The 26,482-nt window shown below is 41.1% G+C and overlaps 1 protein-coding gene across 1 annotated transcript in view; it reads left to right on the plus strand.

Moving 5' to 3' along the window:
• The window catches only part of Kcnab1 (potassium voltage-gated channel subfamily A member regulatory beta subunit 1), a 294,743-nt gene that overhangs the window by 164,678 nt on the left and 103,583 nt on the right, over positions 1–26,482 (plus strand). Inside the window, exon 2 of the mRNA XM_008837446.3 lies at positions 3,467–3,510. Coding sequence (XP_008835668.1) covers positions 3,467–3,510 — 44 coding nt within the window. The remainder of the gene's footprint in view (positions 1–3,466; positions 3,511–26,482) is intronic.

Genomic DNA, 26,482 nt, shown 5'->3' on the forward strand with positions numbered 1-26,482 from the left:
TGTAAAGGAACTGTGAGCAGGAGAATGGCATATGATACTACACCAAGGTGGTGCTGTGTTTCAGTTCTCCCCATTCCATTATTGCCTTCCAAGCAAGAAGAGCCTGGTGGATGCCCCATAAAATGATATTTTGCATTAACCATTGCACTAAAATAAGCTCGATCATGTGTTCACCAAGTGGACAGCTGCCTCCTAAGAGAAAGCAAAAGCAAGACCTGATATTTCTCCACAAGCTAGAGTCTTCCTCTAGATAGCTCTTCACTGAAGCTTCTTAAAGGTCTAGGATTTCCAAAATTTGACTGACAAAACTAAGTGCCCCATGTCCCCATATTGTGTCATTCGCTTCTAATATTAGCAGTGGAGCATTTCGGGTTCACCTAGGAAAGAGGAGCTTTTATTTTTGAGTTGAACAAGAACAGATACTAAAAATGAACATGGTGAGACTTCCTTCTGGTATATCTGACACAGATAAAATAGGTAAACCTGTGCAGTAAAACTATTTTGGATCAAATGGGGAAAGAATTCAATGTAGTTGGAAATTTGATGTGCTCAAAGACATTTCATGTAGCCTCGCTCATGCATTCTGAGACATGAAGAAATAAAATGAAGTCTTACAAAGTTGTTTTGGTGTACAATGTCACAAAAGGTCACAACATGTTTATGGAAATTCTATATGGGTGACACAATGATTTCAGGGAGCGTGGCAAAGCCCAGCATGAGTGATAAGGTGGGTCATTTGATGTTGTAGCCGTATACACAAGGTACTGGATGACACCTTTTAGGGTTCACTGGGCCACTTTATCAAATGTTTGGGCTTCTGTTATCTAGCAGAGTTTAAATGGACCAGAGTAGCTGGTTATTGCCTTGTTTCTACCTCAAACTGCAGAGGTGGCTAGAGGCAGGAAGATGGACATGTGGTCTTCAGAATAACAGCAACAATGGTGGGATTCCATGCCCTACACGGGGGGTAGTTTCCTCCTATGCTCTCCATCTGCAAAGTGAGGACCACCATCATATGCCAAGAGTGATTTATTTATGTGGCTCAAGTCTTGGAAATAGACTTATACCAGGACAAAAGTAGGGTCAATCTCTCAAGCATCTTTAAGATGACCACATAAATTGAGTAACTGTTCCCCCTACAGAAAGAAAATACTTACTAAAGTGTAATAGAAATTAAAAAGTTAAAGGAAATAAAATCACTAAAGTTCAGGGGGAGGGACTTATCACCACTGTATCAGTATTTGTTTGTAATTGAACTTTCCTTACACTCTAAATTTTTTCTAAAGCATTTATTTCAGAAAAACTGTCCTGACTGTTTAAATAGAAGTGGAAGGAAATGGGCTATGTTTAGTTCTTGCTATTCAGCAATTTATGTTGGCTGACAATCCTCTAGCTCAGTCTTCCATCTGAATAGCTGAGTGATCATTACCTTCTTAAGTCACTGTCAGGGAAAATCAGGCAGATCGCGCCATCTTGCATACTTAGCTGCTGCAAGGTTAAGTGTCCAGTGGCATAAACTTGCCATTTTTGAGTTTGTTAGAAAACTCTTTGAACGATAAAGACTTGGCCTTAAAATCACCTGGATTTGCATGGTTTGTTGGTTGATTGGTTTTATTTTTGTTTTGTTTTGCATCTTCACTCCTTCTTCCTAGTCTAAGAATCACTGAAAGATATTAAAATTCCATGATAAGCCTTGTCAAGACCCTTTTCCCCATGGCAAACAAAAAGTCTGCTCCCTGTGGTCCCAAAGATTCCCAGGGCACACTCCGCTCTACAGTGATGACGTTGTGCTTTCCTTATGCCTTGTTCCTCTTTGTTTCCCCAAGACTTTATACATTGCCCAGGACATGGTGATCTCTCATTAAATAATTTATTTATAAACACTGAATAGTCTTGCCTAGAAGACTAAGTTATCATTTACATTTTACTTTTTGTTTCATCTAGGATTTTTTTAATTCTCCTTGTTATACAACTTTTACTCTAGATTTCTGTCTTTGAAAATCAGTAGTTTTAGAGAATAAAGGAAGATCTGGTTACATACCTAATAGATTTCCAAGAAACTACTCAAAGAGCAATGTCTTATGAAAAATATTTTCATGGACCAAGTCCAATTATTTCTCTCCTATCTATAGTTCAAGAAATTTTTCACAAGTACTTTTATTGAAAGTTTTCTTCCAGCAGGAAATAGTCACTTAATATAGGAAAATTCAGCACGATATCTATTAGAGGGTCAGCAAAGTCAAAGAGCACTAAAAGTCATGACTCCCTGTGTTGGCTTACCATAAAATATATTCTCATACTTCATCAGAAATGATACAAGATGAATGCTACAGATGCCAACATTCCCTCCCCCTCATGAAGAAAAAGTAGCTTTTTTCCCTAAAGTCCCAATGGCTCAAAAACCCCTGGTCTTTCAACTCTGCATTATGACAAATATTTGACTAGATATGAAATTACATATGTCACTTAGGTGACATTTTATAGAAAATAAGGAGCAAAGATAAAAATCAAAGTATTAGTTCTTAACTCTTAAAAAAAAACAAGGCAAATGACAGCAAGGAGCGCCTGCAGGAAATGTGAGCCAGGCCTTTGGATGGGAAGTTTTACTGTGTGCTGTTTGGAAGTAGAAGCTCTGAGGGAAACTGTATTCCTACAACAGCACCTGGTCTGAGAATAAGGGGTGTGTTTTTCTCCAGTGTTACAGTTATTTCATCTTTGCCTCCTTAGTTTGCATCCCTGCGCTGATTCTAGAGACACCCTCCTGGTAACAATTTGGTATCGTCTCTGAAAGATATCAGTAAGAAGACAGAAACAGGTTGATTCTAAATTTCTATTACAGGCAAACGGATGCTGCAACTCCTGTCCCCTTTCTACTTAAAAAATAAAACTACCTTTCTTTTACCTGATGAAATTTTAGAGATGAACACAAACAAACAAACAAAAACGTTGAGGCAGAAAAGAACAACCTTTACTTAAAGGATTATCTGACTCCCTGTGTTAATTTTATGTAACCTTGTATAACAAATAGAATATAGTTAAGATAATCTAAAGATAGTCTTATATTCGTTCTTCACTTGGAAATATATTATATTTTGTAAGTCAATCAATACATGGACAGATGTTCGATGAATAAATGGGTGGCTGGTGAATAAGGTAAATTCATTTGCTCTGGAAAAACTCACATTCTAAAAGGAAGAAGGAAGATAGTGGGTGTGTAAGCAAACTAATAAAGAGAATTTGATATGAAAAGCTGCATTTTGTGGAAGATATTTTGTTCTTAGACTAAACCTGAGAAGATTTTGTGTTTCTCGATGACAAAAATCACAAAGGAAGAGAGGAACTTCTCTTGCACACAAGTGTTCTGCCTCCGACACTGCTCTCATCAAAAAAGATAATCTTCAGAATTAAACATATGTCGCTTTACCTGAGGCACTGATAACTATGTGTTGCTTTATTTTTGTTCTAGGAATCTTGGAAAATCAGGACTCAGAGTTTCTTGCTTGGGTCTTGGTAAGTGCTCAGGGTGTTATGGGAGAATTGGTGGGGAGATGGGAGACGGAAACACCAGGGCATGACTACAATGCATGTTGGGGTTCTCTCTGAGTAGAAGGAGACTGGCCACTTTGTACCCCTTCTGAGCCATTCCTTGTCCAGCATGGTCATCCCCTTGTCTAGGCCCAAGGACCCTAGGTCTTCATGGTACCTTCTACCATAGAGCAGAAAACAGCTTTTGGGGAGGGAACCTCTCCTATTTAGCTAATGTATTCATTAGTTTTCTGTTGCTGTGAAAACCATGATCAAGCAATTTAAAGAAAGAAGAGTTCATTTGGCTTAAGGTTCAAGAGGGCTGAGTCCATCATGGTGGAGAGGCATGGCGGTAGATGTGGCCAGAGCCGAAAGCGGAGCATTCATGTCTACAAGGAGGCAGAAAACAGAGAGAAACAAACTGGAAATGGACTGTGCCTAGGAACCCTCAAAGCCCACCCCCAGTGACATGATCTGCTTCCTCCAGCAAGGCCTCACCTACCAAAATAGTGCTGCTCCTCACCAAGTGTTCAGATACTTGAGCCCATGGGAGACACCTCATTCAAACTACCACAGCTGGTGTGCAAGGCATGGCTACACGTGTGTCTGCTCCCCTCTCCCTCCCCTTAGTTTACCTGTATTTTTCTATCTGTCCTACTTTCCCTTTGACTTATTTACTCCTCACTTATTTACCGATATTGTTACATATTTATGTGTTGTTAATCTTCAAATTCTTTGGGGGGCAAACTAAAAAAATGCACACATATACATACATATACACATAGTATTGTCGGTTTGATGGAATCTAGACTCACGTGGAAAATGGGCCTCTAGATATACCTGTGGGGAGAATATCTTGATATTGTTAATTGATATGGGCCAGAATAACAGTAAAAAGGATGACTTTTGGATTAAGGATGTTTATTCTGTGCTACCATATATTTGGAAGAATGTAGTGTAGGTGTGGTAATGTGAGGCAATGAGTCACATTGTGTCTGAAGTCAGGAAGCAAAGAGAGAGGAGTGCTGGTGCTTGGTTCACTCTTTCCTTTCCTCCTTTGTATTTACTGAGACACTAACCCATGAAATGGTGTTCCAATTCAGAATAGGTGTTTCTTTCTCAGTTAAAACCTCTCTAGAAACACTCTCATAGACATACCAAATGTCTCCTAGGTGATTCTAAATCCAGTAAAAAAAAAAATTTTTTTTGGTCTTTTTTTCTCTTGTGACAGAGTCTTCCAAAAGTAGCCCCAGCTGGCCTGGAACTCACTATGTAGATCAGACTGGCCTTGAACTCATAGAGATCTGCCTGCCTCTACCTCCCCTGTGCTGAGACTAAAGTGTGCACCACCACACCCAGCATTAAATCCAGTCAATTTGGCAATGAAGATGAATCATCATAAGTCTACTCCTTGTCTGTTTGACATCCAAAACATAGCTTTTTAAAAAAATTTTATTTATTGTTTTTATTTTATGTGTATGAGTATATTGCCTGGATGTAAGTGAGTGCACCTGTGTCGTGCAATGCCACAGAGGTCAGAAGAGGGCTTCAGATTCCCCTGGAACTGTAGTTGAGGACAGTTCATTGCCACCATGTGGGTGCTGAGAATTGAACCCGGGTCCTAACCACCTCATTTTTCATTTTGAAAGGCTCTTGGTCATCTCATAATGCAAAATACATTAGTTTAGCTTCAAGAGTCCTCAAAATCTTAATGGTTCTAAACATTTAAAAAATGCGAAGTCTCTTCTAAGACTCAAGGTAGTCTCTTAACTGTGAGCCCCTGTAAATGGAAAGAAGGAAAGGAAGGAAGAGAGGGAGGGAAGGGTGAGAGAGAGAGAGAGAGAGAGAGAAAGAAAAAGAAAGAAAGAAAGAAAGAAAGAAAGAAAGAAAGAAAGAAAGAAAGAAAGAGAAAGTTGCATCCTTCTAATATACCTTGGTACAGAATAAACATTCCCATTCCAAAAGTGAGAAATGAGGGCATAGCAAGGGAAAGGGGGCCCAAGCAAGGCTGAAACTCAGCATGGAAAATACCAAATCCAGCAGCTCCATATTGAAAGGTCTTGGATACAGGTTCAAGAGGGACACTGAGATGAATTGTTGGAAATAAGGTGTTCTATAGAAGTTATTAACATCATGGACAGACAGACAGACAACAGCATGGCAAGGTTTCTGTGGAGACTTCACAGTCCAGCACCAAAGACAAACACCATGGCAGGGGCTCTGAAAAGAGAAATCAGGGTCCACAATACAGGAATGGGGATTCCTTCCTATATTTCTTTGGGGAAGGGGATGGTTTCTCAGCATAATTCTGACTCTCTGATTCCCAGGAAGGAGGCGGGGAAGGGAATGAGGAACAGGATATAAGGCCACCAACACCCACTTTGATGTAAATTCACTTCCCCAGGTGAGAAATCCTGGTACCTAGAAGTCTGTTAGCTAGCGATTCACAGAAATGTTTTCAGTAGGTTAGAGAAGGAAGGACTACTTCCGGTACTGTGGCCTAAGCAGTGGTCTGATTTGGACTCCAGTACATTTTTTCCATATACTGGCACCTGAGATTCTTGAAGGAATCATGTGAACCCCAGTGGCCTTAGGTGGCCCTCCCATTCTGGCTCTACCACCTGCAGCACACATGACCCTCTCATGTACCACCCTTCAACTTTCTTCCACAAATATACCTCCAGTGTCTTTGAGTCTCTGTTGTTATTTATGGTCTGTCTACCTTCACAAATTTGTGCAATGACCTCCAAGGATCTCCTTGAAGGGACTCTGAACCTGCCATATATTGCTTGACCTCAAAGGCTTTCTGGAAGTTTGTTGCAAAACTCAACAATACCTTAACTGTTACATTTTGCATGTCTGAAAAATCTAGCACCATCTGGATGATGCTACCAAGTTCTGTGCCAGCTCAAGATATACTTTGACCCTCTTCTACCACAGCTGTAGCCTCTGTGTGCCATGCTGACAGAACCTCGAAAAACACTTCTCTAAAGAGTTGTTTTGAATAGGGATCATCTCCAGTGGAATCCTCAGCTCAGGCTTGCTCCTTTCAAATGAATTTGTCTTTTCACAAGCTGGAACTCTCAGTGGATGAGGTCTTGCCCCAGGATAGCTTCACTTCTGATCCCAAGGAAGAGCTCACATTTTCTCTTTAGTGGCCTTAATTATTTTTAACAATTATAATGACTTTCTTTTCACCTTCTTTGCCTATAGCTTTAAGCTCGTTCATATTCCTCTCCTTGCTAAACTGCATGTTTTTCATATCTTTCTGTTCTTTGTCACTGTGGGTTGAAGAGCAGTAAGCAGTAACAGTGCCCCAGCCTGGATGTAACACTGTCATGAAATTTCTTCCACAAGACAATTTAGTCTACCACTTTTTAATTCAGCCCCACTTGTGAATGGCATCTATTCCAATAACCATCAGAGTCCTTGTTCTCCTCTAAAACTTTGTGTGCACATTTATATCAATAGTCTGGCCCCGGACACTTACACCAGAAAAATTCATTAATCTTTACTAATAGAGCTCCAGGACTTCTGTAGACTACAGGTAAAAACTGTTCAGTCTTCTTCCTATAAACCAGTTCAGAAGTCCTATGAACCAAATGGTCACATTTCATATAGCAGCTGCCTAACTCCCAAGTTCCAATAATGTTTATCAGTTATTTATCTCATTGTTATGATCAAATACCTGACAAGAAGCAACTTAATGGAGGAAGGGTCTACTTAGCACACAGTTTGAGGAGAACAATCCATCACAGCAGGGAAAGAATGATGACAGGAACATGAGTCAACTGGTTTTGTTACATCCACAGTCAGGAAGCACAGAGAGATGATTATTGATCATCTTTTTCTCTTTCTTCCCCTCTTTATTCAGTCTGAGACTCCAGACCATAGAAGGGTGCCATCCACATGATGGGTGGTTCTTACCTCTTCAACTAAACCTCTTTGGATATGCCCTCAGCCCGATACACCCCAGAAATGTGTCTCCTAGGTGATTTTAACTCCTGTCAAGTTGACAATAATGATTAACTAACTATTACTGTAGGGATTTTTTTTAGAGTGTGTTTTATGTAAGCAATTATTCACTGTTCATTACTGAAAGAAACTACTTAGCAACATAAAATTTAAAATATAGTAAATTAAGAAAATATAGGGCTGGGAAGATGATTCAGCAGCTAAGGAACTTGTCATGCAAACATGAAGACCAGAGTTCAGATCTCCAAAATCCATGTAAAGCTATGTGGACATACCAGCCTGCCTGCAATCCAGCATGATGGAGATGAAAACTAGAAGTCCTGGGAACAAGCTGACTAGCCAGACTGACCAAAATGGTGAGTTCTTGGCTCACTAAGAGATCATACCTCAATATATAAGGTACAACGCAATGGGGGAAGGCACTTGACATCAATCTCAGACCTCCACATGCATATGCAAATACATGCACATGCATACATACATGTACCCACATACAGGCAAGTACATGTGTGTATGCATACCACAGACATACATACAAAAGAAAAATATAAACTAACACAAGGCATGAAAGCAGAAGAGGTACTACTTTCGGAGAAGGAAAGGGAGAAAAGGTGTGTGACAAGGGAAAATATATATATATAATACATATAATATATACACGTAAGTGTGTGTGTTCAGAAGTATATTGTAAAGAGTTATTGGCCAATTATCTTGAGATTATCTGTGGTGTAAAATAGATTAGTCAATAAGCACATAGAAAACTCAACAAGATGCAGTTGTGGTGGCACACACCTGAAATCCTAGCACTTAGGAGGTGGGGGCAGGAGGATCAAGAGGTCAAGATCATGCTCTACTACATAGCACATTGAAGGCCGGCCTGAGCTACTTGAGACCCTATCTCAAAAAAAGGGGGGGTGGAGAAGTGGTTTAGCAAGTACAGGTGTGTGCTACCAAGTCTGACAAACTGAGTTCAATCCAGGGGACCCACATGGTAGAAGAGAGAACCAACATCTACAATTTGTCTTCTGATCTCCATATGTACACCATGGCATACATGAACCCACACATATATCACACACATGTAAATAAATACAATTTTTTACAAAAGAAAAGAAATAGAAAAAAAGAAAGCTTAATCAAAAGCCCTTAAAACTAATAAATCAAGATGCCCATGAAATGCCAAATATGTCTCTGGAAAGCAGACTGCAGTTTGTGTATGTTTTTGTTCATTTGTCTGTTTGTCTGTTCTAACTCAACCCATGTAAGCTATAGACATTTTAATGAACTTTGAAATGGGTCTGATTTAAGAGCAATGAGCACCAATTTGAACTTCAAGTTTTTGAGCCCGAATACTTGTGATAAGACACTGTGTGAAAAATAGGAGGAAACAGCAGTTCATGAGGCTGATTGACTTCATTCAAAACAGGCTACAAAACTTGACAACTGGAATAGACATTCTTTGGGTTTTGTTTTTTATCTGCCTTTGTAAGGCAGAAAAGACAAAATAAAATATTCACGGAAAGGAATAATGTGCCAGCCTTAGAAAATTTGGCAGACTTTGCACACCCCAGCTGTTAAATCCTGGTAAAGCTGGGCTTACTGCTGGAGGCTTAGATGTCAGTTCAGTCATGGCCCATGTTCAACTGAGGCTTTTCAAATTAAGCATTGAAACTACCAGGCAATCAAAAGACTACAACAAATATCTTATGCTGAAATGTATTAAAGATTACAGTTAAAGTTGACAATTCTGACCTCCTTCTATCAGAGGAGTGACTCGAAGTTTCTTGCCCTGCCAAGCTTTCTTCTAATAGATGAAGATCATGAAGAAGTGGAGTAGGATGAGGTGACTTGAGGATGTACGAATGACTAGTTCCTCAAGTTCTCCTCCAGGGGGTCTCCCTCAAGGCACTGCGTCTGCTCCTTTTTCTGTCTGGATTCCTTTCTGTACTTGAACTCTCCCTATGAATGAAGTAGCGCCTCCCTGAAAAGCTGTCCTGAATCCCCTAAGAGATTTGGTGAGGTGAGGTGATTTGAGGATGAATTGCTAACACAGCTGGAGGAATTCAGCCCTGTCAAGGAAAAATAACGGAAGAAAATTAAGTGGCACATCCCACCTGTGTGTCACAGTGACTGGGCTGATATGTAAATACACTGTCCACGGCCATCAAGTCCTGCAGTCAAAGAAACTAATGGAAAAGGAATAAATATACCCTATCTGACCCAAAGCATCCCTTCCTTGTAGAAGGTGAGATTGACTTATGGGAAAGGAAGAGTTGAATTTATAGAGTCATTCATTCCAAAACAAATATTTATAGAGCCCTGAAATGTGCTGGCAGCAGAGGATCCTGGGATGATGATGACATGGTCCCTGCCTTCAGTAGCATCAAGTGTAGCAGGAGTTGTTTGTTGAGAGACAGATACTGTATTCTATTCCATATGGTTCTTAATGGGAGCTCAGGATGAAAAGAATTTGAGAAACATCTCCTAGGGGATTCAAGACAGCTTTTCAAGGAGATGCTACTTCATTGATAGGGAGAGTTCAAGTACAGAAAGGAGGCAATGGAATGCAGACAGAGAAAGGAGCAGAGGCAGTGCCTTGAGGGAGACCACCTGGAGGAGAACTTGAGGAACTAGTCATATGTACAGACTATGATGAGTGCAAGGTGTTGGAGAAAGCAGGTCTTGAGACTAGAAGGCAAACAAGGCCTGTTATGAGGCCCTTGCTTGACTTGCATTTCTCTCTTATCCTCAGGATCTCCAATGTTCCTCCAAGTCCTAAGATCCCAAGTGGGACGAGGTGGAGCTCTGGTTCTGCCTTGCTCCGCCTTCCTCCTTCCACTTTCCCCCCATTACCAACATTCCCCGCCCAAGTGGTGTATTCTTTACACTCCGTTAACCCGTACAACACATGACCACTCCACCTTCACACTAGGGTTTACTCTCGCTATTGCATATTCTATGGGTTTTGAGATATTTACTAGAATGAATCTACCATGATCATATCATACATAGTAGTTGTCCCCATCCTGTGTTCTACTTATTCCTCTCTCTACCTCTGAACTTCTAGAACCCACTGGGTTTTTTAATTATCTAAATAATGTTGCTTTTATCAAAATTTCACATTGTTGAGCTCAGACTGTGTAGCCTTTTCAAATAGAATCTTTCACTTAAACATGCATTTGTTTCCTCTGTGACTTTCACTGGCTTGATAACTCTTTTCCTTTTGATGTTTCATATTGCCATCAGGTAGGGGATGGGTTTCCTCTGCCTAGTAGATCCAGGGAAGAACTAGAATGAGGAGTAAGATGTGTTAAAAAAAATAATGCTAGAATTATTTTCTAGCAGCAGTGTAAACGAGGGTGTATATTGTGGAAGATGCACAGGAAGGACGGACCCATTTAGTGAAGAGTAAACCGGATTGATGACCTTAGCATACAGAACAGGAAGTCAGCATCCTGGATTAGACACTGAGGTGAATTAGCTGAAATCTTAGGGAGAGGAAATGGAAAGAGGGAGCCATGGGCACAAATAGAAAACATAGGAGCTTTTCTGGGAACAGTGACAAGAAAGTCTATGACCTTCTGACTGCAGACATCTGCAGAAAAGTGGAGTTCTGGAGAAAACTCCAGGTTGGATATATAGACACAAGTGCATCCAAAGGTGAATGCACAGTTGTCTTTGTGGTAATTTAGAAATATAGAGGACAGAGACCTGGGACAAGATTAAGACACCTGTTCCATGAAGCTAGACAGACCATATACTCCCTGCTAGACTGTATGCCCCCTGACCATTTTTCTACATATCTATTGCGCCTTTAGCAGATGGTAATATCTGGTAAATATGAGTGCTCAGAAATATTTGTTGAATGAATAACTGATAGATCACCTGAGGAATAGCTAAAAGTTTACTGGATATTGGTGAAAGTCCAGCTGAAATCAGAAATCATGGATTTCTGAAGTCCAGGCACCCCAGTTCTTGGCATATCAGTGAAGCAACATTTCAACAATGAAGGAATGGAAGTGGGGGTAGAAAGGGGCAAATAGACTGTTAGTTACTTGTCATGTTGGCTCACAGTTTGAGGGTACAGTCCATCACTGTGAGGAAGTCCTGGCAGCAGGAACAGGCAGCTGGTCACATTGCATCCACCATCAGAAAACAGAGCAGTGAATGTTTGTGCTCTACTTGCTTTCTCCTTTTCATTCATTCCAGGACTCCAGCCCATAGACTAGTTCTGTGCACAATTAAGGTGAGTCTTCTCCCCTAGATGAATCCAATCTAGATAATCCTTCACAGGCATTCCCAGAGACTTGTCTCCTGGGTGAGTCTAGACTCTGTCAATGTGACAATATTAACCATCACATAGAGTCTCAGCAGACTTGTTAGTTTTACTGCTGCTTTGATCAAATCCCTGACGGTAGTAACTTAAGGGGGAAAAAAATCACTTATTCAGTCCATTGTTTCAGAAGATTCAATCCCTGGTTACTTGATCCTTGTTTCTGGGCCCAAAGTGAGAATACCCCATGCCTTGGTCCCTGCTTTATGCAAGCTTCAGGCTATAAGTGCTAGGCAATGCAAACTGACTGCTCTTTGGGGCAACCCCTTGACATTTTAGCTTTGACGCATAAAACATGCAACACAGGGCTGGAGATATGGCTCAGGAGTTAAGAGCACTGGCTGCTCTTGCAGAGGACCTGGGTTCCATACCCAGCACCCACATGGTAGCTAATAACCATCTGTAACTCCAGTTTCGGGGATCCGATGCCTCTTTTGACCTCTGTGGGCATTGCAGGACACAGGTGTGCCTACCTACATGCAGGCACTCTACTCATACACATAAAATAAAAATAATAAAATATTTAAAATGGGCAAAACCCTGGAGAACTTGCACTAATTTGCTCAAGAAGCTCTTCTCAATCTGGCTACACATGGAATCACCTGTGGTACTTTTCAGAATACAAATAACTGGTCTTCACCCAGGCCTTCAGAATGTGATACTCCAGGAACAGATACTTTTCAAAAGTATCTGACAAAAGTACCCTGAGTGATCTGAGGCCATATCAGGGTTAGAACTCTGGGCCAGATGGAAGAAGATGGAGAAATGCATGAACTGGCATCAGGTGAGCTGGGTGCCAGGAACTATGATTCTCATCTACATGATGATTGCTGTTGGCTGGAGGCCTTTGTTATTGCTGTTGTTGTTGTTGCTGCTGCTGTTGTTGTTGTTGTTGTTGAAAATCCTAACTAGTTTTTTGGGCTTGCTAACAGTGCATAGGGTGGGGGTTTATTTACAGAAGAGTGGGCACCCTTCCCTCCTCCATTTACAGCTGCGCTGGAAAGTCCACACTCAAATATAGATCCTGTGACTCTCCAATGGTTGCACAAAATAGAGTGAGAGGTATCTCTTGGCATTCTTGGCTTATATATCCTTAGCCCCTCCCCTACATGCACCTAAGGTTTACTGATTGGGTGGGAGGGGTGACTGACTCCCTCCTTGACTCCTTGATGAGTGTGGGAAGGAGGTGTGACTATAGCTTGCTGGCACTTCCAAGTAACACTCCACCCTTTCCTCCAGCTCTTACTTTCTTTCCACCAACCTCTTCCGCAATAGTCCCTGAGCCTTTGAGGGGGTCATAGGTATGGGTTAATCTTCCTCCCATTGTGGCAAAATACTGAACTTTCCCGTCTCTGCATCAACAGTTTTCCATGGGCTGTTGGCTCATTTCAGTGGGATTCCATCTTCTATAAAAACACAAATAGCAAGAATCAAGAACATCTGAATAGTGGCTGCTATAATAACCTATGGGTGTTAAACACAAATGCTTGGATGGTACTTTAGAAGGTGCATCATAACCACCTAACAAAACAACTGCAATGGCTTCCCACTGGGGCTTATATTCTCCCCTGCCCCAGGGGGTTGGCCTGGTCTACAGTACCAGATTTGTGTTCCACCCCTAGGAGCAGGCATTATATCCAATCAAAAATTTGCTGGTTGTATATATGCTATTGCATCAGCAGGACCATTTTGTTTGCTATGTTGATAGTGCAACATGCATCATTGAGCAGAATTATAGGGGACAGTTCTGCCCAAGCCATCTGCATATCACCTTCTGGCACTGTGAAAGCTACCCATCCAGTGGCAGGAGTTTCCAGCGTCAAACTTGATTTCTCCCTCTCCTGCATGCACATCATGCACTGTCTTCAGCATAGGGATTTTCTGTCCACTTCCAGTGTACAGCCAACATTATTGGCAATGGTCTTGATTGTTTTGGGGACCTGGCCAAAGGCCTTTACACCTGAGCTGGAGAGATCTCCTAGGGGGAGAATCTGCCCAGGACATGATGTCAGGGCTTCTGTGGAGCCAAAGGCGTGAGGAGACTGCTTCAGTATCAGCTTCTGCCATCTGGACCCCTACCCTGCCTAACCTGGCAACATTCTAGAGCACAAGCAGTAGATCTTATGAACAGGCATTGTGAGTTTCTTCATAATGCACTGCATATGTGTAGAATGTTCTCCTGGCTCATCTCCCTCTGCCTCTGAGAAACATTCACTGTGCTAAATATTTTGACATTAGGAGAACACAACATTAAATATTTAGCATGGATTGGATTATTTTTATGGCACCTTTCATGATTTCCATTTTTGTTGCTAAGACCACTGTAAACTAGCCACCACACCTATTATTATAACAACAGTCATAAGTATTTACAATGTGCCTCCAAACACTTAAGGCCATTTTAAAAGTTTCTTTTCTCAAGTTTAAAATTTTTTCATCATAATGCAAACAGAATGAGGTATCAAAAGACCAAAATGCCCACAGAATCTAAGTGGTGTATGAATATCAAATGTAAAACAAAAGAGTTTTAGGCTTGTCGTCCTTCCTGGAAAAATCTAACAAAATCACAATGCATACACACAAAAAAATAGCAGGTGCTTACATTTTTACAAAATGGGGCTTATGGGACTGAGGAGATGGTTCAGTAGTTAAGAACACTGACTGTTCTTGCAGAGAACCCAGGTTTGGTTCCCAGCACCCACATGGTGGTTCATAACAATGCCTATATGATTCCAGTTCTAGAGGATCCAGGTCCCTCTTCTGGTCTCCGTGGACATTGCATGACACGGGGGCACATGCATACATGCAGGTGAAACACTCACACATATAAAATAAAAGTAAATAAATTTTAAAAATAAAAAAGTAAATAGAATGGACATGTGGTTGCATGTGGGTATATGTTCATGTAGGTGTGCTTGTATATTCAGGTGTATGTGCATGTGTTGATGCAAGCTAACCTCCAATGCCATTCTTCAGGGGCTATCCCATCTTGTTAATTGAGACAAGATCTCTTCTTGGCTAGGAGCTTGCCAATAGGTTAAGTTGGATGGCCAGTTAGCCCCAGGGGGGGATCATTTCTCATTCAAACCTGTCTCTGCCTCCCCAGTGCTGGAATTATAAGCACATACCACCATGCCCAGCTTTTTTATATGGGTTCTAAGGATTAAACTGTGTTGGCACAACAAGCACTTTACCAACTGAGCCATCTCCCCAGCCCCATGATGTGATTTTAAGAGTATATTTAATGGAGAAAGTGCTTCTTAAGAATTGCTGACAAATTGGTTACCATCTGAAGAAGCAGTGGCTGCTGATCATATGCCTTTGCTCATGAGTCCATTAGGAGAAAAGACATAGTTGAAGTGTGAAAATGGAAAAATAACATTCCACACAAGGCTTGGAAGGGAACTTGAGAAGAAAAAAATCAGAACTGCCTGTAAAGAGGGGTTGATTTTCCAGACCTAGGTTTGGGTAATCTGCTGGAGCCAGTAACAACTTGTATTGGTTACTTTCCTGTAGCTATGATAAAACACTATGATCAAAGGAAAGTTATAGAAGGAAGAGTTTATTTTGGCTTATAATCCCAAAGACGTAGGAGTCCATCATGGCAGGAATCATGGCAGGAAGTGACAGGCTTGGTGGCAGGAGTCAGCAATTGACAGTACATCTTCCACTTGACACACAAAGTAGAGAGAGCAAATTGGAAGTAGAACAAGGTTATAAATTCTCAAAGACCACCCTTACTTTCTCCAGCAAGGCTACAAAGATTCCATGACCTCCACCAAACAGTGCCACTAACTGGAGACAAAGTGTTAAAATACATGAACCCATGGAGGACATTTCTCATTCAAACCACCATACAGCTTAGAAACACTGCTTTCCTAAAAAGCATCACAGTCATAAGAGACATAGTCTTTGCAGTCACCAGTTCTTTTACAAAGAGGGAAACAGAACTAAGAACAGCATACCTTGCCCCTAAGTCAGCAGTAGAGAGGATAGTCCCCTCATTTCCCAGCCTCATCAATTGTATTATTTTTCTCAATGCTATGGAAAATTATGTGACAAAACAACTAAAAAAAGATTTATTTTGACTTATGGTTTCAGAAGTTCAGTCTGTCATTGCTGGGTCCACTGTTTCTGGGTTCATGGTGAGACAGAATAGCAAATCAGTACAAACATACGGAAGAGGAAGCTATTCATCTCATGGTAAGCAGGAAGCAGAGACCACACAGGCAGGAGCCAGAGCAAGCTACAACCCCCAAAGACATGCTTTCAATGATCTGCTTCTTCTAACCAGGCCCCATCTTCCACAGACCTACCACTTCCCAATAGTCTATTCAAATATTTATTAATTTTTATTGAAGTTTTGCAAATTTCATGCAATATACTTTGATCATATTTAGATCGCCTCCCACATCTGCACCCTCCTCCCTACCCCACCCCACAAATTTCTATACTATAGAGTGAGGCTTGTGTTCCCAAATCTACAAGTCCTGTGTAAGTTCCAGCCAGAAAAAAATCCCAGCATAAATATGGGGATGCGGGTAAGAAACCCCAATCCTACTTGACGAATTATTGGCAACTGATGGCTGCTGGGAAGGGGTGTTTCAGTGTCATTTAAGGGTGAGACACTTAGTAGGTTGACCATACCCCAGTGGATGAGCCCACACCAAAGGGTACTTGTTAAAGGAGTTCAATTGTATTACTGATTCAAATGACCAAAGTTGCGGTTGAGTTTCTGTGTTGTAGAGAGTTTAAGAAAATAATCTTTATATGAAAGAGGAGTGAACAGTATGAGCTGAATAGTGCAGATAGAAGACGTGCCTTAGCCAGGATGCTGCCTAGGAGAAGAGCTATGCAGAACTACATGATATCTTCCAGGAAGTGGATCAAGGAGGAAAAAGCAGGTGTCAGGAACAACATTCAAGCTGCCCTTGAGAGGTAAGATGGCTGCAAAGATTCCAAGCCTCATTCTCATTGGCTGCTGTTGGCATATGCATCCTTTCAGGAATCAATTGCTGAAGGACTTCAGACAATCAAGAACTACTCCAGACTAAGGATTTAAACCCACTGAAGCTGATTCTAGGAGTGAGGAAAGAATTCTGGGGAAAATATACTCTTTTGTAAAGAGGGGAAAGAGTGGCTGTCTGTGATAAAAACATAACATCATGAAGTGTTAAGAAGAATATATATTTCTAGATCCCGGAAGCCCTTCCTCTCTTGTTCCAGTTTATCTGAGCCTTTTTATGTTGTTAGTAACTGTGGTCAAATATCAAAAGTCTCCCCTTCTTGGTCACATGAGGTATGCTTAGAACTTGGGGAGTCAACTCATATTCCCCCTATTACCTCAGTCTGACCAGTGAATTATTTCCCTTTGCAGGGTCAGCGTGTAGCTTTGGCTTTTTTGGTCTTTTTGCGACAGGGTCTCACTGTATCCCCAGCTAGCCTGGAACTCACTGGTCTCAATCTCACAGAGATCTGCCTGCCTCTGCCTCCTGAGTGCTGGGATTAAAGGTATGAGATACCACATCTGGCCATAAGCTTTGGCTTTTTAATATGTTATTTTTTAAGTTTTAGAATTACATTTATTTATTTTGTGTGGGTAGGTGTGTGCTATGGTGTGTAAGTGGGGGTTAGAGGACAGTATATAGGAGGCAGTTCTCTATTTCCACCATGGGGGATCCAGGAAGCAAACTCAGGTCATCAGATTTGGTAGCAAGCACCTTTCGGGCTGAGCCACCAGACGGGCTTTTTAACATATTCCTTCCTATGTGTCTCCAATAATCTTACAGGAACTGTGAGATTAGTGGCTCATTTACAAATAAAAGGCTCATCTTAACACCTGGATAATGAAAATATGTACAGGAGGGCATCCATGAAAGCAGAGCAGAAAATACCGCTAATTTCATTTTATAGCTGACAACTAATTAAAATGAGAGGAGAAAGAGCTGCCCGACATGTAATTATAGAAAATGGGTGATGAGGTAATGAGCAGTAGCTAAATCAGGGCTGTCAGTCAAACCATAGCGACTTCTTGAGGCAGAAGAGAATGAAAAAAGAAATGAAGGCACTTACCTGGCTCTGGTGGCTGCAACACTAATAAGCTTTATGTCAGACTCAGTTGCATTTCTTTTTTCCTCAGTTGCTGACTTTACCTTCCTACCCCTATGTTTGCTTTGGGCCCTGCCATACTGTCTCTTTAGGCCTTTCCTGAGAAGCATTGCAGGTATCACCTGCATCTTGTTTTGTGAGCTCTTTGAGGATGGAAACTGACTGCATCCTATAAAACTCAGTGGAATCCAGGGCACAATCTCATTCATTCATGGGCACATGGGTTGAATGAAGAAGTGACAGACCCTGTGCTGGGGAAAGGGAGGAAAGGTGCACAGCACAGGTATGTCCCAGCACAGCCAGTAGTGAAGGGGCCTGGTTCTCGGGCCGGATCAGCACCAACCCCTAGACACTCTTGAATGTTGAAATGATGTTTGCTGATGGCAATATTTTAGTCTGACTTGTTTCAGTTCAGACCACATGCCTAGCACAGAGAAGCTCAGTATGGAGGGCACAAATGTGAGGCCAGCACTCTGAGAGAACTAGGAGGTGATATGGGAACAGGAACATATTCAAGGGCTCCCTGAGAGAGTGGGGACAGTCACACAAGGCTTTGGAGGAAGAGCTCTAACAGGCAGGAAGAGTAGGAAGCAGCCAGGACAGGAGAAAGCAAAGAACACTTAGCAATGACACTGTCACAGTACAGAGGCAGAGAGACAGAGGTTTAAGACACAGAAGTGGGACCGATATGGAAACGATCACCTCTCTTTAGAGAGTGGGAACATGTACTGTGGGAAGCAGCCAGATTTTTAAAATTTCTTTTTTGTTTGTTTATTTATTTGTTTTTATGTATGAATGTCCTGTTTGCATGTATGGAAGTGTATCCATGCATGCAATGGCCACAGAGACCAGAAAAGGACATCAGATCCCCTGGAACTGACTGGAGTTACAGATGAATGTTAGCCTCTGTGTGGATGCTAGGAACCGAACCAGGGTCCTCTGCCTGAGCAGTCAGTGCTCTTAACCACTGAGCCATCTCTCTAGCCCTACAGCCAATGAATAGGAATCAGTCGCTCTAATAAGGGAAAGAAAAATGCAGGCATTGTTTGTTTTGATTCAGAGTGGAGGTAGTGTTTGTTTTTGACAGGGGTACACTGTGTCGCTCAGGCTGGCCTGGAACTCACAGACCTCCTGCCTAGCTTCCCTGGTGCTAGCCTTACAGGCAATGTGCCACCATGCTCCAGTTCACAGCCATTTCTTCTGGCTGAATTTCCTGCTCAGGAAGTGGTATGGGAACAGGAACATACTCAAGGGCTCTGAGCTAGATGAATGCTTTCCAGACCATGCAGTCTTGATTTAGAGGCTTCCTGTAGGTTCCCTTCTCAATCCTTGCAGCAGTGTGACCTTTGGGCCCTGTCTCTATATTTTAGTGTCTCTTCCTTCTCCATTTGGGCTCCAGAAAACAGAGGCTATTGTTATCTCTCGCTGTCTTGACTTTACCATCAGGCAAGGTTTTGAGGGACTAGAAGGAGCTCAATAATTATTTCCAAATGAGCTGATAAACTTCAGTAAGAGGAGAAACACAGAATCCTCAATTAGGATGGCCTAGAGAGGGAACTATACAGGGCCGAAAATGATGGGAATCGACCTTAGCAGATCACAGAAGGCACCGAAGTCAAGCCAGGAAGCTCAGGGATTCCCTGGTATATGATTGGCAGTCGTGGAACTGTTTGATCCCATTAGTCACTTGCCCAGTTGCATTTTAGGAAACTCATTGTAGTTACAGTGGTCATCACACTGCAGACTGCAAGCTGAAAGGCCAGGAAAAAAGCTTGGTGACTCATGTGGTCTCATTTCCAGAGAAAACTCAAACATAGCAACAGGTGAACTACCCCTCCACGAGCCCAGATCCCCACACAGAATGAGTGTCAGCTTGCAAGGTAAATTAGACCTGGCAAAATTAGCAACAGCAGAAAGACAAAACAAAAAATGGAAGTCTTTTTAAAGCAGAAAATATCATGAAAAAGAGCTAACATAAATGTCATCATAGTAAGTTGCAAACTTTCTGAGATTGAATGGAAAAAATACTATATTTTAAATTTTATATACTTTAAATGCTATTTTTTAAGGAGAAGGACAAAGATAAAGACCAGGCAAATAAAGTCAGACAAACATGAACAAAGAGGAAGTATAAGTAGGTGTATAAAATGAATCATGGGTGGGCGAGATGATTCAGCAGGTAAAAGCATTTACCAAGCAAGCCTGGCAACCTGAGTTCCATCCCCAGGACTCACATGGTGGAAGGAGAGAATTGATTCCCTAAAGTTGTCCTCTGATCTCCACACCTATGTCATAGCACAAGCATGCCTAGACTCACACACATACATTACACACACACACACACACACACACACACACACACACACGATAGTACTAATTTTTAAATTCAGCATGAAATAAACTAAGCAATAGTCAAGGCATACAGATGACACCAACAGTAGTGCATGGGGATGGTGGGTGGAATGGTATTCCTGAGGAAGAACAAAACATGGGATCCCAAGGAAAAGAGGAAACATGAGCCTGGGACAGAAACAACCCTAGAGGGATCAAAAGACAGCACTGCCTTACCATATGCCCCCTTTGAAGCAGCCTCTAGGTAAAGAATATAAGGGCAAACATTTTTTTATCAGAAGTGGTGGTTATGGTGGTTATGGTAGTGGTGGTGGTGGTGGTGTTGGTGGTGGTCATTTTTAATAAGTGGAAGAGTGGAAATGTGGGATCAAGAAGGACCAGCCAGTGAAAAGTATGTGGATAAACCATGGCGGGTAGGTGGAGCAGATAGCCCATAGGGGCAAAGGGGGTGGTGCAGATGCACACTCTTTAGGTGAGGAGGTGGCTCATATATTGACCAGCACAGTCCATGGGTAGCTGGAAGCCCATGGGGAACTCACCAGGCCAGTCATTCTACCAGCTCTGAGGAGTTGGTAGATTTCGTAGCAGAAAGTAGAAGGTAGTGATGGTTTTTCAGTTTTCGTTTTCTCTGTGAAACAGGAAACCTGTTACCTGCTGAGGTTGAAGAAAGAAGGAATCGGGCTAGAGGATGAGAAAATGGGGCAGACTAGAAATGTCTATAGTGCAGTGAAATAATTAGTAAACTGGGCACTAGTAACATAAGAAGGGGAGGAGTAACCAGGCAAGGAGGACTGATGATGAGTCCATCTCTGTAACCTGTTATTTTTCTTAACATAAATCCAGCACCTTTATTCTAGGTGATAAATAGTCAGGCAATTGGGTTCATCCACATGTGAACTTTGCCAGGAAGGTACAGTGAAAGGACAGTGAGACCATGGAGCCAAGAACAAGACAAGAAAAACTTCTAAATTATAAGCTGCATCATTTAGCTACTAGACCATGCACCTCACCTACACCCCATTCTAGCAGTACTGGTGGCCCCTGTAATCTTGTCCCAGAAAGCAAGAGTGCTGATTCTCTTTTTATCCCATCTTTTTTTATCCTACTAGGCTATTTTTACTACAGTCCTTTACTGCCACTGGGATTTTTGCAGAAGGTTAATGTACTAGTAAAATGAAAGGCAAAGAACCAGAGAAGAATGCTAAAGGAATAGCCTATAATACTTTGGTGAGACTAAAGGCCCTGCAAGGCATGCAGCCTCCAGTTTGTAGTCAAGGCCACCCTCAACCTTCTGTGCTGAATGAGTCTTCATTCACTTACTGTACCTTTTCCTGTGCTCTGACGTTTCCTACTTAACTAGGAACTCGTAAAGGGATTAAGCCCAGTTCCATGATGCCCCCAACCCATTGCTTAGACCATTTGCCAACTCTGGTTGCCATTTGGTCACATGGAAAGATCCTGTGCCTTTCCTCAGACTAAACCACAATCCCTGGTGGGGCAGTTCATCAGCTCCCCAAGTATCCTCCTCATGGGACAGGAGTTGAGGATCACTGACCTGGACAAGGGACCCCAAACTAGCTTCCTGTGCAGCTGAGTGGCAACCTTGACTTCTCACTGAAGTTACTTGTTCATCAATGATTAGGTAGCTATGGAAACTTGGCACACCTGAGCACATTTTCCTTCCCACACAGCATGTAAGAGGCCCTGCCTTTGGCCCCCAGTAAATTTTTAAATTCTTTCTTTATTATTATTTTATGTGTATGCATGTATTGCCTGCATGTAGGTAAGTGCACCCGTGTTGTGCAATGACTGTGGAGGTCAGAAGAGGCTGTTGGATCCCCTGGGACTGGAGTTATGGACAGTTGTTAGCTGCCATGTGGGTGCTGGGATTCAAACCCGGGTCTTCTGCAAGAACAACCAATGTTCTTAACTGCTGAGCCATCTCTCCAGCCCCCCAGTAAATTTTTTAATTGCAGCATTCTTTGAATGTTTTTTATTCATAACTCTCCATGTGTCACTTCAGAATAATCCATAATAAATAACAATTTTCCATCAGTTTTTTTAAGATGTTTCTACTGACTTGGCCTTTCACTGAAATCTCTGAAGTCATTCATCTTCCTATAGAAGAACTTTTGTTGCTGAGATATATTTGGTTTGGAGTTGAGAAGAAAAGTAACATTTGGTGAGCCCATGTATCCTAAGTGCTACTCTGGACATTGGCATACAGTACTGAATCTTCAGAGTATGGGCTGTGGAGTGTCACTGACTGGACTTAGTTCCTGGCCAGACACTTAGCCACAAACAAATTCAGATCAGAATGGTCATGAATTTTAAGTGACGTGATGTCTATAAAATGTGTTTCACAGTGCTTGATATAAGTTCTCAAAAAATGTTAGTTGGCATCAGCATCTCATTCTCACAATTACTGTGAGTGTGTATCATTGTCCATTTTAGACAAGAACCAAGCCTCCAGAGTTAGTGAATTGTCTATAGACATAATTTTAGGTGTATCTGAAAAAAAACTTTAAATATGCCTTTGAGACTTATTGTAAAATAAGAGAAATCATTTTAGAATGTGCTGCCCTCCATCTGGGAGGAAGTTGACTTGCAAAACTGGACTGTTCTGGCATTGAGGAAACAGTGGTAAACAAGACAAACAGAGCCCTTATCCTACAGAAAGAACCCTGAGTTCTCCAACTGACCCTACCTTTAGAAACCATTCTTTATCATAGCTGTATATTCTTCCCTTGGTAACAGAAACTTCTTCTCCCATACTAAGTGGTTCCTGAGATTCTTGACCAGTTGAAGCCTACCAAAAATAGAGTATCATCAGACAGCTCTCTATGCCTGAGAGTGACCTCTGGGAATGCTTCCTTCTTTCCCACAGCCAGGGTCCCTGGTACCATCAGAAGAAGAAACTGATACCATGCTGCTTTAAGATAGCAAATACTGGTGTTATCCTACCATAACAACTCGCTGGATCTGTGCTGACCTAGCCTCCTTCTGGAAGGGTCTAATGATGTACACTTGAGCATATGACTGATGAATATCCAGACCACAAACTAAAATAATGACCATGGATGGGTTCATTCTGATTAATTTCTAAGCAATGAATTAATAAAAAAGCATCATCAGATAATAAACAAGTTCTCTGAGCATTATCTCTCTGCTGCTCATGATTCGTTCATTCGTAAAACACTCTATAAGCACCTGCTGTTTGCCAGGGTTTTATATTGCCTCTGGGGATGCACAGTTCATTTGGAGATGTTAGTAGTTTTGAAAATGTCTCAAAAAGTCCTGCATTGTATGTTTGACATCATCCAAAATGCTGTTGAGATAAAAATATGACAATTATATCCTCTGATGTCTGTTTACTTAAATTTTTAGATAAAGCTGTCCATAATATATGTTAGAAAATTTCACTCTAACAGTGTAGAATCAGGACTGTATTTCTACAGCACCACTGTCTCATTGCTGAAGCCCTGCCTGGGAATGTTCATGTTCTGACAACAGAAGCTTATCTCTAACATCAAACTGCCAGAAACTGTGATTCTCTCAAGACAAAATTAACTTTTCAATGTACTGTATCGTTTGGAAGGAGAATGACTGTGTAGTAGTTAAGCTTCACTGTCACTGAAACCAAAGTCCTGACAGAAACAACTTGAGGAAGGATATATCTTGGTTCACAGTTTCAGGGGTGTTAGTCCATGGTGGCAAGGGGGGCAAATCAGAGCAGAGTGATTCATATCATGGTGGCCAGAAAACAGAGGAAAGGAGAATATTGAAATTCAGGCCAAGATACAGTCCTCAAAGACATGCTCACAGGCCCCGCCTCCTACCATTCACCACCTCTCCATAATGCCAGCATATTATGAATCCGTCAAGGGCTTAATCCATTCATTACATCAAAGCCTTCAAGGTCTAAACACCTCAGGCAACTCTATCACAGACACAGAGAGAAATGTCCCTCACTAATGTCCTAAGCAGTCCTTAATCTAATCACACAGACAAGCAAAATTAACCATCAAGACTTGAAGCAGAGTTTGGATTAAATTGAATCTCCTAAAAAATGAGGATCAACATGGTTTTATGACTTAGTACTGTTCCACTTATTATGACATGTTAAATTTCTATACATAATTACTGAAAAGGAAAGTTTTTATTACTTAGAAATAGAAGTACATAAAAAGATTCTATGTGCTTTCTAGGAGTGGTGGAAAAACAATCCTTGACTTGATACAGCCATGAATTTTCTATTAGGAAAAATGATTATAAATATTTTTTTAACTGAAATCATAAAATCTCAGCATAGAGGGGCAGAAGTGGGTAAGAAATTCCAACCCAACCTGAGGAACTTTTGGTAACCAGTGGTTGCTAGAAGTGGGACTCTTGTTAGATTAACCAGTCCCCAGTGGATGGACCCAACACTAAAGGACATTTGGGGACACAAGTTAGACTCTATAGGCTGTGTGTGTGTGTGTGTGTGTGCGTGTGTGTGTGTGTGTGTGTGTGTGGTAGAGACCATTAAACTGGACAGCGAACAGTAAGGAGAGGTGTAGCTACAGGCAGGAATTTAAATACCATCACTTTTTTTGAAAATTGCAAAAATTCAATTATTTTTTAAAAACTGAAATAATTAATAGTTGACATCTATAAGGTATCAATAAAACAAGTTAATTCTTCTATGTAAGTTTAAATCTACAGGCAAAAACAGGAACTGAATTAATTTGAGTATAATATGGCTAGGAACATTTTTTAGGGTTTTATTCAATTATCTCCTATTTCCTCAGTTCTAATTCCTCTATAGTCCAAGAACTTCTGAGCCAAAAATTGCACATCATTTTGTGTTCCTGCTTTAGTAAGCATGTAACACTATTCCCGCCTGTTGAAGATGAAATTTTCCTTTTTATAATATATAATATCCTAAGCATCTTGATGTTTATAGCTCAGGAAAAAGAATTTGAAAGGACTATTACAAAATACTTTTCATGAAGAAATTTTCCTTCCCTTTTCAGGAAATTATTGCTAAAATGAAATTTATTTCTTAGCAAATTCCTACAGCCTTGTGATCACACACTGTGTTTTATGTTCAAAAACACCAGAGTTATTCAAAATTATGACCACTAGTGGCAAAACAACTACTTGCCTATCAGTAATGACAAAGACTTAACAAGAACTTTCAGAGATAAAGGAAGTTGTATAGAAGGTCACATTGAGTTCCAAACTTCTTGGCAAGTGTATTTTTCCAGAGTTTTATTCATAGTAACTTGCTGTGGAAAAGCAAGATAATTCCAAAAATACATAAAATATATATTTCAGTATAGACTATATTCCAGTAACTACACAAAGATTTCACAGGGAAAAAAAAAAGAATTGTCTATCTAAATAGTAGGTCACCTTTTAAAAGATGATATTGAAAATATTTGAAATTAGGAATCAAAAAATTGCTGTTTGCTTCTTATATCTTACAGTAAACATCTAATTTTATTCTAATACTATTTCATATATGTTAGGTGTTCTACACATTTTTAAAGCAAATACTTTATTGAGACTTTCATACATGCATATAAGGTGTTTTGACCAAATCCATGCCCACTCCCTCCCCTCCAACTCCTCCCATATCTCCCCATCACTTTTTTCTGATAACCTCATGTGCTCTTTCTTCTTCTTTGATTTATTTTTATGGGGTTTTGGCTACTCTAACATTCCCCCTCTGAAGAGGTAACCCTAAAATCTTTTAAGGATTAGATACAAGCTCCCAAATATTTTTGACATTTTTGGCCTTTGGAATGGAGTAGGTTGCTAAGAGGCCAAGGACATTGTGAGTTTTAGCCAAGAAACTGGCTACTTTCCTTTGGGGTCTTTTTACCCTAACTGCCTAGCCAATTTATACCTCCTATTCTTATCATGCCATCTTCTTAAGGAGTTACCCAAATTGCCAATAGGGAATAGGGACGCAGACCACTCTGGCTTCTTCCATGCTTAACAGGGACACAGGGTGAGGTGATTGGAGTACCCGTTCAGTGGGTCTATCTAAAAGACTCCCAAATTGCATAACTCTTATCTCTAAGGGGAAAAGAAAGTCCTTGACTGGTGAATAGGAGATGTGAAGGAGAAGTAAAGGCAAGAGTAATTAATTAGCATTACAAGCTCTAGACAGGGAACTAGAAAAAAGTCAGAACAGGGCAA

Source organism: Nannospalax galili, unplaced genomic scaffold (genome assembly GCF_000622305.1).
Source record: "Nannospalax galili isolate Female #2095 unplaced genomic scaffold, S.galili_v1.0 scaffold617, whole genome shotgun sequence".
Taxonomy (NCBI): Eukaryota; Metazoa; Chordata; class Mammalia; order Rodentia; family Spalacidae; genus Nannospalax; species Nannospalax galili.